Source organism: Herpailurus yagouaroundi, unplaced genomic scaffold, assembly GCF_014898765.1.
Source record: "Herpailurus yagouaroundi ecotype Mexico unplaced genomic scaffold, PumYag 139, whole genome shotgun sequence".
In the NCBI taxonomy this organism is placed as follows: Eukaryota; Metazoa; Chordata; class Mammalia; order Carnivora; family Felidae; genus Herpailurus; species Herpailurus yagouaroundi.
Window position 1 is genome coordinate 21629222 of NW_024412394.1, and position 13086 is coordinate 21642307.

Sequence of the window (13086 nt, forward strand, 5' to 3'; positions counted from 1 at the left end):
CTTTGGCCTGCAATCAGCTTCCTCTTCCCCATAACAAACAAGGAAATAGAATAGGTAATATCTGGAACTAAAGTAAAACCATGGGTTCATTCTAAGGATCTGGCCAAAGGTATCATGAAAAGCACTTTTTGGTAGCACATCACAGAAAATGTTGCCTCTGGGTCCTCAAAGGGAAACCCCACAGTTACCTTTTGGCTCTCTCAGGGACTCACCTTTTTTTTTTTTTTTTTTTTTTCAAGACAACCTGATGAGGGAAGAATACAGTCTGTCAACAGTCAACTGAGAGACAGGGTCCCTGGGGCACCTGATGGCTCAGTCAGTTAAGGATCCAACTCCATGAGATAGAGTTCAGGTCTAATGATTCATGAGACCCAGCCCAAGTCAGGCTCCACACTGTCAGTGCAGAGCCTGCTTGGGATTCTCTCTCTCCCTCTCTCTCTACCCCTCCCCTGCTCATGCTCTGTCTCTCTCGGTCTCAAAAATAACTAAACATTAAACAAATTTTTTTTAAAAGAACACCATAGACTCTAGTAGAAGTAGTTGTAGTAGGAGTGGGGACTGTTAATTGAGTACTTTTTTCATGTAGTCTTAAAGACCTCCAACCTTACTTGATTATGTACAATTCTGTATTAGGATCTCCACTTGACAGATGAGGAAACAGTTTTAGTAAAATGAAATAGTTTGCTCAAGGACGTGGAACTGTATGCAAAGATGGGTTTCAAACCGGTCTGACTCCAAAGCCCCTACCTACATTTACACTATTCTGAGAGAGATCAAGAACTAAGTAATGCCTCTTCCCTCTGAGCAAAGAAAGCATCTACAAAACACTAACCATGAAGGCTATTTAATGGCTGACCTTCATTCTTCCTGACTAAATAAGTCCTCAATGCCTGCATCAAGGTTATTTGTAGAGGAGCTTATACAATTTCCAAGCTGAACCCTCTCTTCCTCTGCTTTTGATAATTACAGACATAAAATCAGGTTAAAATTATCATCCTTAGCAGCTTTGAAGGGGAACATAGGCTATACTGGAAAGGAGTTGTCTACTCTGTGCTTGTCTGTGATTAAAGGGCAGGGGGATGGCTCTGGGCCTCCAGGCTCAGCAGTTGGTTATTTATGAGAATGAAATAGCAGAAATACCTGCTCCTCCAGTAAATTTTGCCTCTGTGAGTCACAAGAACACTGCCAGAAGAGAGTGAAGGTAGTAACTAAGAACAACAATCATCCCAATTTTCCTCATCCCAACATTATTGCTGCCTGAAACATTAACACGAAGGATATCGGGTGATTCCACTCAGAACTCGCAATGCCTTAGCACACAGTCATGGGTCACTTCAGGAAGAACGACAAAGGATCGAGAACAAACAGATGGAAAGACTGAGAAAATATATCACTCTTCATATTTGCTCGGCAATTGCTCTGCATATTTGCATGTAGTCTAGTGCTCTCCACACTAAGCTTTCTGACTGGCAACGGCAGTCCACTGTTCGTTTTGTGATCTAAAAGTGCTACTTCTCCTTGGACTTTTGATTTTTGTTTTTCAATCACTTTGCTCTGAAATCATCTTAATAGATCACATGAAATTACTGACCCATATACAATTTGAAAAATGTTTTCAGCATGCCATGCCCATTTTTCCACCCCACCAACTTGTGGAGTTAATAACGTCCATGCTAAATCATGATTATCTCTTGCATTTTATAATAAATTAGTAGGATGAAGGTTAACGCATGTGTGTGTATATAGACACACAGATATATATCCATATGTCTATATAGATATATAATTATCTTGCGTTGAAATTGATGTGATTCTGTAACTTATAGTAATGAAACACTTAATATTCATTTATCTATTTGTGCCAAATATCTTCAGTGTCTGCCTCGAGGTCCACTCTCCAGATCTCTCTACTCTGCTCTCTGCACCAGGAGGCTGACTTTCATGAGCTCCACCAGTAGGCTCCACGGCCCTGTGGCTTTCAGTGAGGATCGGCCAAAGAAAACATGGCCAAGAAGTGTGGTCTGGGTATTTATTCCTGGGTCTCCCTCCCTGCTGAGTCTTTAGGGGTTGGCTACATGGCATCTCTCACAAAGGCTACAGTTCCTGTCAGGATACCATCCCCCTAAAGTTCTCCTCTGAGTTTTCTGGTAACTGTTTCTGCTCCCTGCCCGGAAGTAGTGAAGGAAGGCTCCCTCGCTGTTCCAGGTGCCGCATTTATCCCGTTTTGCCAGAAATCTCTGCCCACAACTCAATAAATATTACAACATTAGGTAAACTCTCCTAGATGACTAGTTTGCTCATGCGGGCTCTTTTTTTTTTTTTTTTTCATCTCTTTTTTTCTGGGACCCTGATACACCCTGGGGATAAAAAGGGATGAATAGGACATGATTCCTGCTGTCACAACATGTAATCTTCTCTGGCATGTGACCTGTGCAGTTGCACAGACTCCCCACTCAGAAGGACCTCCTACTTGAGCTTATACTCTGCTTCCCCTATGTTGGAATTCTTGATCATTTTGGAACACTGAGGTCCCACACTTTTATTTTGCAGTGGGCTCCACAAGCTGTTTAGCCACTCCTGCAGATGTAGTGCAGACACTGGATACAAATGCAACTCTAGCAACAGTAAGAGCTATTTCCTGAGGTCTCACTATGTTCCAAATGCTATTCTTAACATTATATGCCTATTACCTCATTTATCCTCTCCACACAGGAAGAGGAAGGTGGTATTATTATTGGTACTTTTTAGATAAGGAACTAGGGGCACAGAGAGAATTTAAGTAACTTGCCCAAGGTCACAGTGCTACAAAGTATGGAATATGGGATTATAATCCAGGTATTCTGGCTTCTTCTATGCTATTCTGCTCCTGTGATGGAAACACAGAAAGGAATATAATCAGGTTTAGTCTGTAATTAAACCTTAAAGGCATGTGTCCAGTAATATGCCACGGACTTAAGACTCTAGCAATAACTATGTCTCCTACATAGGAAGCCTAATCACAAAGTTACCATAGGGACAGAAAAACTATGCCTCACAAATAAAATTGAATTTCTCATATCATACAGCATAAGAATAGCTGAAGGGGCTTGTAAATGCTAATAAATCTTTTGGTTTTGACAGGTCTCTTGGTTCTGAATAAAATCGAAATGAGATCTACATCTGGTTATCTTGACTTTCTCAAACTATATTCTTTATTCCCTAACACCTCCGGGATAGCCGATAAACAACAAGAACAATAAAAATTGTTATTTACTTCCAGAAAGAAGTTAAATAAACACAATATCTAAGGGATAATTTAATTAGATTCCTTTATTTCTACAACACAGAGTTGTTTCTTCTAATGCAAGCACCAATACTCTACTGCTTATAAAAAATAAATTAAAAAAATAATAAAGGCCACAACCTTATGAAGACAGGGGTCTTCACTGTCTTAGAACTTATAAAATAGCACATATCCCAGTTTAGTTTCTATACCAGTCACATTACGTAAAATCACACGTCTTGGTTTTTAAGTTTTAGGTGATGTTTACATAACTCACTGCCTTCCTCTCTTTGGTTATGGAGAGTTGTTATTTTCCTTTCTCCCCCAAACCTCTAAAGATCCTTCTTGCTAATCAGAAATGTCTCTTAAGCATTGCACACTTTAATAGATTTTGTTTCTACTTTCTTGGGTGATAATTTTATGCCCTCGTTTAGACAAGACTCACGCAAATCAGGGGTTACTACTTGATTACGTGGATTCTCGGATTCTCGTAAATATCTCTGAGAAAGGCAGGTAAATACCCCGAGTAGTATTTTTATCTTCTGTCATCACTTTAAGATCGGCAACTGGATCTTACACATCCCAATCGGACATCAAAATCACAACAAGACTCCCTTTTCCCCCCAAATAAATGAGCCAGTTGTCAGGGCTGACTAGTGCATTTTAAAGGATATCTCAGCCAAGGGTATTATTTTAAGAGATGAGCAAATGGGGAAACCCCATAGCCCAGCCAATAAAATATGAAGTGAAGGTGCAAAGAAGCACTCATAAATACGACTTCGAACAAGGGATTCATTGTTTGGCTCCAACCCTTTCAGTGGCTCCTCTGATCTCAGCCCCTCTCTGTGCGTCAGGGAAGCCCCTTCCTTTAACCTGTGGTTTTTTCAAGCTGAGCCACTGCATTATTTATGACTGTAAATGTGAGTAGCCTGTCTGTACGCTCCTTGTACACACACACACACAGCCCCCCTCCCTTTTCCCCACTTCGGTATTTTAGTGTGCAAAGATGAAAGGGTTTCCCCCTGGAGCCGATGTGGTTGGGGATGTTGAATTAGCTGCCGTGTCAGTATGAGGTAGACTGAGGATTTCCCAACACATCCTCCACCTGCACGACCCAAAGACCGGCCTCTAGTGGCTCATTTCATTCATTCTCTTTCTTTTAAGGGCTTGTTAAAAAATTACCGTATTTCTTTCTGTTTCATCCTCATTATTCTCTCCCCTTGATCTTTTTATCCTCCCTCATCCTCTTTCTCAATTAAAAAAAAAAAAAAAGGAAATAATCTCTTCACAGATGGGACACGAGTGTTAAAAATAATGTAAGCTAAGGAGTTTTATAAACTAACAGAGAATTACATTTTCTATCCGTGTTATTTTTGTTCATTTTTTTTTTACTTTCCCTTAAATGTCCCCTTTTAAATTTTAATTATGCTATAAAGTAGGGAAGGCAAAAACAATTAAATTCTGTCAATGGGATCCTCCAGGAGAGGTGAGGAGGCAAAGAAGAATAGGGTGGTGAAGAAACAATCACAGGGGATGGCCACAGCCAGAGAAGTCCTGATGCCCTGGGGAGCTTTTCTCCTGATGAGTTGAGGCCGCAGTTGGCACATCATAACCTTTTCCTTCTCAACACCAGAGAAACAGGAGACTGTCCCTAAATGATCAAGCTGTAACTAATTGATTTTCAGCTAATCTAAGCCTCCAGCTATGAAGAAACAAGGACCAAAGGCAGACCTCGGGAAGGGGTGGGGGCGTAGGGAGAGGGGTGCCGAGAAAGCCTGGAGGTAGAGAGACCAGAGAACTAAAGAGCAAACAGGAAAGGCCAAATAATGTGAGGGGAGGGGGTGAAGAGAGAGGGAGGCAATACTGAAAAAAATGGAAGAATAAAAGGGGGAGCTGGAGGTGGTGGGTGAGACCTTCCCAAGCCCTTTGGGTTCATGTATCATACCATCTCATTTCCAGCTGTTACTTCTTATTCAAAGCTGTTAATTAAACCATATGATTACACCTATCTCTTCGGCCAGGCCCATCATTTGACAATGAACAAGAATCCCTTGGGTCACATTTATGGATGCCAAAGGTTGTTGAAGAATAGAGCATGGAGATTTCCACCCTCAGCAACTTCTTTTCTCTTCAAAAGTCAAAGGTGTTCAAGAATTACTGTTTTACCTGTTGTTAGTATCTGTTATTCCAGGTATAACCCATGAATATGTAATGGTTTTAGATCATCTTTCTTCCTTTCCCGTCACCCCCCCCCAAAAAAAATCTTGTGTTTATGGGTATGTTTATGTTACACAAGTGTTAATAACCCTGTTGGAGAGACTACATAGATAGGCATCTTTACGTAGATCTGTGCATAAATTCCTGTCCACTGGGCACTTGAGTCAGCCAAAAGCAACAATAAATATCAATGATGTCTTTCAAACCTGTCAACCGAGAACATAAGCATTTTTTCTTCCAGTACTAGGTCCGTTTAATGATTTGGGGAAGTAAAGGGAGAAGGGTTTAATTTAAAGTTCTAAAAGTATTTTTTTTCTGCATCGTATCATAACATGCTAAATATGTTATAAAATTTTAAAAAATCAAGTATCATATTGATGTGCTTTCATGCTTTTGAATTAATATATGTTCTTGAAATATACCTAAAGTTTTTGACTCCAATCCAACCGATGAGAAATCATTAAAAAACTCCAAATTCTTCTTTATCGGAGAAATACACTTAGACAGGGAATAATACAGAAGTAAATTTCCCTTGTTTATTGCTTTTTGTAATTTCCTTCAAATCATCTACAATAAGGCATCATTTTAATTGTAACCTTGCCAAATTTCCAAATAAAATTGCATTCTAAATTTAAAGATCTTAGAAATACACTATGTGTTTATCTTAATGTAAACAGAAGATATAATTAAAAATTATAAGCAAGTTACCTAACCTTCCCTTTTATTGGCATAGATATCTGATATATAAACTATCCTTAACATTTTTGAAAGAGAGATGGTTAAAAAAGAAAAGTTTTATCGAAAAGATATTTTTGTTCTTAACAAAATAACATGGTGTTGACTAAGTAAAGATGCCTGTGATAGTCACCAGTTTCAGGGACAAAGCAGAAGAGTAAACCTATAAAATCTGGACAGTAGGAGACTGACAAAAGTTGGCCTAAAAATAGTGAATCCAATATAGTGAGAAGTTTCTCTTCACACAGCAATTAATATTTATCTCTTCAAAGTGAGCAAATCACTAAAACAACATAAGGGTCAAAATAATGTGTGTGTGTTCCTATTTACATGTTTACATTGACCTTAAGGCAATTTTTTCACATTTTATTTTTATTTTTTAGGAAGTTTTAATCTATTTTTCACTTAGGAACAAACAAATTTAATCTTATCTGAAATTTTAAAAAACGGTTCATTGGTTAAATATGATACAGAGTTTAAATTCATTTTAATTGTTCTTGAGCAAAACTAACGTTAGAAAAAATGTCTTCCTGAATGACAAGATAATTGTAGAAAATCCATTACTTGACTTGAAAATGACACACAAGCATTAATAAAGAGAATACTGCTACATCCTTTTAATGTAATTCACCTTATTATGGGGACTGTCAACAGATTCTTTTCACATATTTAAACATCCAAGTGACTTCCTCAATACAAATCCCTTGCCTATTGCTAATTTAGTAATTTGCCTTTAGCCCCCACGATGCACATATCTTTTAAGACACATAAATAAATAAATAAATAAATAAATAAATAAATAAATAAATTTAAAAAATCCCCCTGAGTCTTCTAAGAACATGATAAAAGTGGCAGATACTATTTGTTAATGAACGTTACATTAAGAACCACTGAAATTCTTAATGCAGTTAATCATGATATTACACTTTTCCCTCTTCTAAGTATGCTTTGAGCTATTTTAGTATGGAAGAAATACAGAAGTTAAAGTGTTTTACTAGGTAGTGATTGGTTATAAGCTTTGGATATGTTAGAAAGCATGGTCTAAGGATAAAATAAAATTATGGTTCAATTTTCCTCAGAGACTACGAAGAAATACTCAGTATCAGAATCAATTTGTCAGTAATTTCACGTGAGACATTTAGTTTGGAATTATTAAATAAAAAAAACCAATATGGTTTATGATTGAAGATAAATCACTACTCAGCAGTTGAAGCATGATAAAAATAAATATTTCCTGAAGGTTTTATCTGATATTATTCCTCCAGAGTAAAATGAATAATTGTGTTTCACGATATAGTTAGCAAGCTGCTTTGTTGTTATATCCAAACAATACAACCAAAATTTCATTGATTTAAAAAATGTAAGTATTCTTTAATGATAAAATGGTCCAAGAAGTCACGAATAAACTGTTTATTATTGTTTTGGTTTTCTTATTCTGTGTAAATGTATAAAAAGTAATGGCACATTCATTCCAAAATCATGCTTAATTCTTTTCTAAAATATATTTATTTTGTGAATGATCAAAATATTTGATTGCAATAAAATATATTTTAGAACAGATTCATGACTGAGCTATTGTTTTTTCAAGTACATAACACATTCCTCCCTGTCAGATTTTACGTGACCTGAACTAATTTTTTCAATGATTTTATTTTATGAATATGTAAATCATGCTGGTTGAAATTTTTCTATTAAAATATTAAAGCTCCTTTAAATTATTGACTAATGCTTTAGAAATTGCAACAAAGTAAATATACCATGAGCCACAGTGCATTTACCACTTATACTAGGAAAAAGCAATCAAACTAATTTAGAATTAAGCCATATTTAATGGCTTGAAAGTTCCTAAAGAAACCTGTTAATTATATGTAGAAGAAAAGGCTTCCAGAACACCTGATTAGGGCAACCAATGATGACTTACTAAAACTTCATAATGAGAGCTTTGTCTCTAGTAACATGAAACATGATTTATTAAGCACCTTATCCTTCATGGTAGAATTGCTAAGAGCAAATGAGCAGAGCATTTTAAGCAACATGTATTATAAAAACATTCATGTATTTAAATTTGTTGCTATCTGACTTTTCAAAGACTATTTTCTTTGAGATATATGAGGAAGGTTTTAATTAAGTATAACAAAACATGTCAATTTTATGTCAAAGCAGACTGCAGTTTTCAAAGTTTTGAAAGTTTTTACATTAAAATGGTTCTAATTTTATCAAGTTGATTCAATTTGTTCATGAAATTGTATCTTTAAAAATAAATATATCCTATGATATTTTGAATGTCCGAAGATAGTAAATTTTCATCTTCAGACTCGAGTAAAACATTTTTTTTAATTAAAGCCCGTTTAAAATCACTTTGAAGTGTTAACTCTTTAATATTTTTGAGACATAAAGTATTGGACACTAATTTACCATTTGATATGGTCACTATTTAAAAACTACCATGAAAGTACCAGCATTGGGAAAAATATAATTTAAAAAAGTATTCTCTAGTAATGTTGCTAATTAAAGAATTTTTCAATTCATTTTTCATCTTAAAGGAAAATTTTGCATAGGTAAAGACCACATAGCATGTTTTATATTTCTCTTGCTTCTGGAAATAATCAAATGGGAAGGATATCATTTCATCATTAAGAAGTTAAGAAATGTTAGTTTGAAGCTTCTTTTCCAAAATATTTTTCATAGCATTTCAGAATCTCTCCCTGAAAATCTTTGATAGTAATCTCTTACAATAGTATTTGATCTTAGTTAATTGCATGTTAATATTTTCACAGTAGTTATCTCCCCCAAATGAGAGTTTTTAGGTGGCATACCTATGTATATTTATATGTTTGCTAAATTGCTAGCAAAAAATGTTTTAGAGTGTCACTCTTACTTTTCAGTCTGTAAATGCTTGTTTCTTTTTTATTTGCATTAATACCTTTGTGCCCATAGCATAGCTATCCTCATAAATTTTCCTTTTTTGTAGACTACTGCCTGTTTATTCATACATTAAAGCAAGGTTGAAATTTTAACAAGAGCTAAAAAGACCCAAGTCTGCCCAACCATAAGTGTTTAATTTTAGTTTTTCATATTTAAAAAATCATGTATATATAATATATACACATACATACATGTGGTGTGTGTGTATGACTTTGTTGCCTAAAGCAAAATCTTACATTGCTTCAGTGAGAGAAAGGAAACAGAAGCTGGAGGAGAGTTATAGAAAATGACTCTATATAAACATGACCACCTACCAGGCAGCTACTTTACTATTAGTAAAACTTCCACTTTGTAACAGCAGAGTTTAACAAATAAAAGAACAACATACCTAAATTGACAAAGCTCATGACCATGTCAGCATCATTCAGAAAGTTGGTATCATGTAGGCTGGCTAGAGGAGGGCTCTGGGTGGTCAGAGGAGTCGTTCGAGATAACTGTATGCGACGAGGGTACCCATTGGGAGAAGCTGGGTATCCTTTTCTTGCCCCTCTGGCCTCTCCTGCCAAGGATGCCCTCACTGAGTATTCCGATTCTTCAGGATTTTCTTCATTGGCCATAGCATTGTATAGGTCCAGCATAAAGAGAGGTGCAGAGGAAGCTTGTTTTCCAGGTGAAAATGGTCTGGGTCTATGAGGCAAACCCAAGATAGAGAGAATTTCCCTCTGTATTTCCCGTCTTTCGTGGTTCCGTAGTCTTCTATAAATAAAACTGGAGTGGACATGATTGTCTCCCAAACCTCCTTTTGCATAACCCACTAGAACCCAGCAGCTCCAGAGGAAACCCACAATACTCCTAAGTAGAAATACAGTCAGATGCATTTTTGTCCAAAAGCAAAAGTTGATATTTTTAGTCCTTCTTGTCCTCTTAAAAAAAATGTAAAAGTTCCTAGGAGGTACGCTTTCCCAGTAGCTGAAAAAACAAATTTACCTATTCTTCATGACAGTGACATTTCTGAACATAACATCCTCACGGATTTTCCTGTCCTATTTTAAATATTTTGGAATATGTCAAGAGTAGTTATCTCTAAGAAAGCTGAAACTTGGATTTCTAATTATCCACAGTTGTTAAGAGTTTTTGCTGCATTGATGTAGCAGAAGACGGCTATTATTATTTGATCAGATGACCTATGCATTCCTATATAAATTTATGATAATCAGGCCTTTGGTATTTGGATTAACGCAAGTTGATCTTCTGATAAACTGTAGTTCCCAAAGTTATCTTCACTTGCTCTTGAGTTCTTCTCAACCCTTGAGCTCTTTCCAAGACAAATCCTGATTTCTGAATCACAGATCTATGCTGATCTGCACCTTGGTGTTGGAATATAGATTTGTCCGGCAGCTTGGTGATAACTTTAACATCTTTTGTGTCGTCTTAGTGTAAAGTAACACTCAAGGTTGTACTATTCAAGTAAATGTGTTTCCCTGAATTTACTTGAAAACCTTCCTGTAAGTCCATTCAATCCCTTTCTCCTTCTAACTGTTAATTCCACCTCCAGCAGGCACAAATATACCAGCCCTCTTCAAGGGAGATCTAAAGAGTAATGTAAGCACAACCCTGCTGGGAAAGAAGAGGCTTCTCATTGTAATTTGAAACTGGTAAAGCAAAAAGAACTTAACCCTTTTGCTACCAGAAAAGCCTTCATTTTCACAATTTTATAGCCACGCATCTAACATAGCACAGTGATATGTGGGGCATTTAAGTTCTGGGCCCCCCCCCCCCCCCAGCAAGTTTTCAAGCAGCAGGCTGAAATTTTTTGCCACCAATTTTATATAGTACTCTCTTAGATCTCTCTTTTCATAGTACACGTTTAATACACTTCTATATTAAGTCTCAGGTTGTGGCTAAATTAGCATACATCTCAGTTATATATTTCAGGTTATTTCTAGCCTTTATGAGTTATTGAAGTTTATGTCTTAAAAAATAAAAGGAAGAGTTGTAAATTGAGGTTATTTTGTTGTTTCTTAATGACAGCCAGATCTTTTTAGAATAAAATACAGTAGAGAATTAATCACCAGTAAATATATTCTAGCTCCCAAAGCAGTAGTTATAGTAATTCAATAATGGTGGGGAGATAGCCCAGCTCTAATGATTTTAAATACAAAAATTTTAAACAGAAAAATATATTTCTATTTCTCTTATTAAGTCAGTTACAGTTGACATACGAAGACCCTAGAATACAGTGTCATGATTCTTTTAAGTCATTTCAGTTGAAATGTAAACACACTTACAAATTAGATTTTTCCCATAAGTTATACTCAGTACTTTGGTTTGTTTTAACCCATGCAAATAAACACAAGTCAAATATTCTTTATGACTACATGCAGATTGAAATTTGCGTTTTCAAAATTTGATGGGCATAATGGGGAAAGTGCACACCTTTCTAAAATACCATACTTAATCCAAGGAAATGAGCAAAGTATGTGTTTATCCTTAATGTTTAATGCCTTTAAAATTTGGAAGTCTACAATGTTTTTGTGCAGCTATAATTTTCCTTACAAGCTCTCACTTAACCTTAGGTCTCACAGTACTTTCATTGTCTGGGATATTATTCTGATACCAGTGTAGATTTATCGAGCAAATTCTAGAACAATTATGAAATTTGAATGTTTTTCTTTTACTCTACCTAGAGGCGCCTGGTTTCTTGTTTAATTTCTTTTTAAATATTTCCTCACAGTGTCTAAAGCATAGTCATATTTTTCACAAGTCTTCAGTTTATTGGTGAAGGCAAGATACTGAAAGGACTTGCAGAATTTTATTGTATGCCTCATTTTTCTCACACAAACTCACTGCCCTGAACTTGATAATTCTGTTTAATGTTTGCCCTGCTGAACTTTCTTTATTGACAGTCATGTAGGATGTACACACAGTAGCAGACCCAAGTACTGACATACGTGGAACACCTCTATAAAAGACACATCATATAAACAGGTTATAAGTCAGTGTAAGAATACTGTTTCAATAAGAAATGGATTAAACCACTCAAATTCTTGAAATTGTTTATTTCATATCCAAACCAAAGGAAGAATGTTTTGGTCATTGCTGTGGATTCAAATCAAGCACTTTGAGACCAAAAAACAAAACAAAAACAAACAAACAAAAAAAAATCTTTTTCTCTTCATTTATAAAACCAATCCCAGATAAAGTCTACTATAGTTGTTGTCTACATTTTAAAATAAATTATCAAGTTCTGGATATGCTTCATGTCTCTAGAGTACAGCATAAAGTTATAAGTAAAAATTGGCCACACTAGAGGAAGAACAACTTTTATTATCTTCCACACATGCTGATTTTTTTTCCTTAAGATACAAGTGAAAAATAAAAATGAGTCTAGGTGTCACTAGTCTCAAAAACTCATTTTCTCAGAGCGTGATTTATAATATCAATCAGTGTCATTGCAATTTAACTGCTTAACCAGGCATGTAGCCTACCTGTACATTGGAAATCAGTTGCCAATATTTCTGGACAGAATTTTTAGTATCTACCCTCCCCCACCTTCCCTTCCAACTCAGACTAGATTTGGCAAACATTCATTTTTCAAAAGGATCAACATGTGCAATGAGAGGGAAAAAAAATAAAGAAGCAAAAAACTTGCCAGGAATAAAGGGGAAATGCTAACCACCAAATGAAAAGTCAGATTCATATTCAATTAAATGCATTTTACTACATCATTTGGATTCCCAGGTAGATTTTATTTATTTACATGAGAGCAATTTGAAAGATAAAGTATCTGCAACTGCAAAGTATAAACATTTTAGATTTCAGAGCATGTATTTAAGAGTTGTATAAGTCTTTGAACATACTGAATAAATATATGCTGAGAAAGCAGTTGGGACTGGACAAAGACCAGGGCATCACAAGAGTTGTCCTAAAGATAATTACATTTCAAG

At 35.7% G+C, this 13086-nt stretch overlaps 1 protein-coding gene across 1 annotated transcript in view; it reads right to left on the bottom strand.

Moving 5' to 3' along the window:
* The window catches only part of BMP5 (bone morphogenetic protein 5), a 116307-nt gene extending 105551 nt beyond the window's left edge, over positions 1-10756 (bottom strand). Inside the window, exon 1 of the mRNA XM_040473801.1 lies at positions 9528-10756. Within this exon, the coding sequence (XP_040329735.1) occupies positions 9528-10017 (490 nt within the window). The 5' untranslated portion in view covers positions 10018-10756. The remainder of the gene's footprint in view (positions 1-9527) is intronic.
* Positions 10757-13086: the final 2330 nt, after the last annotated feature.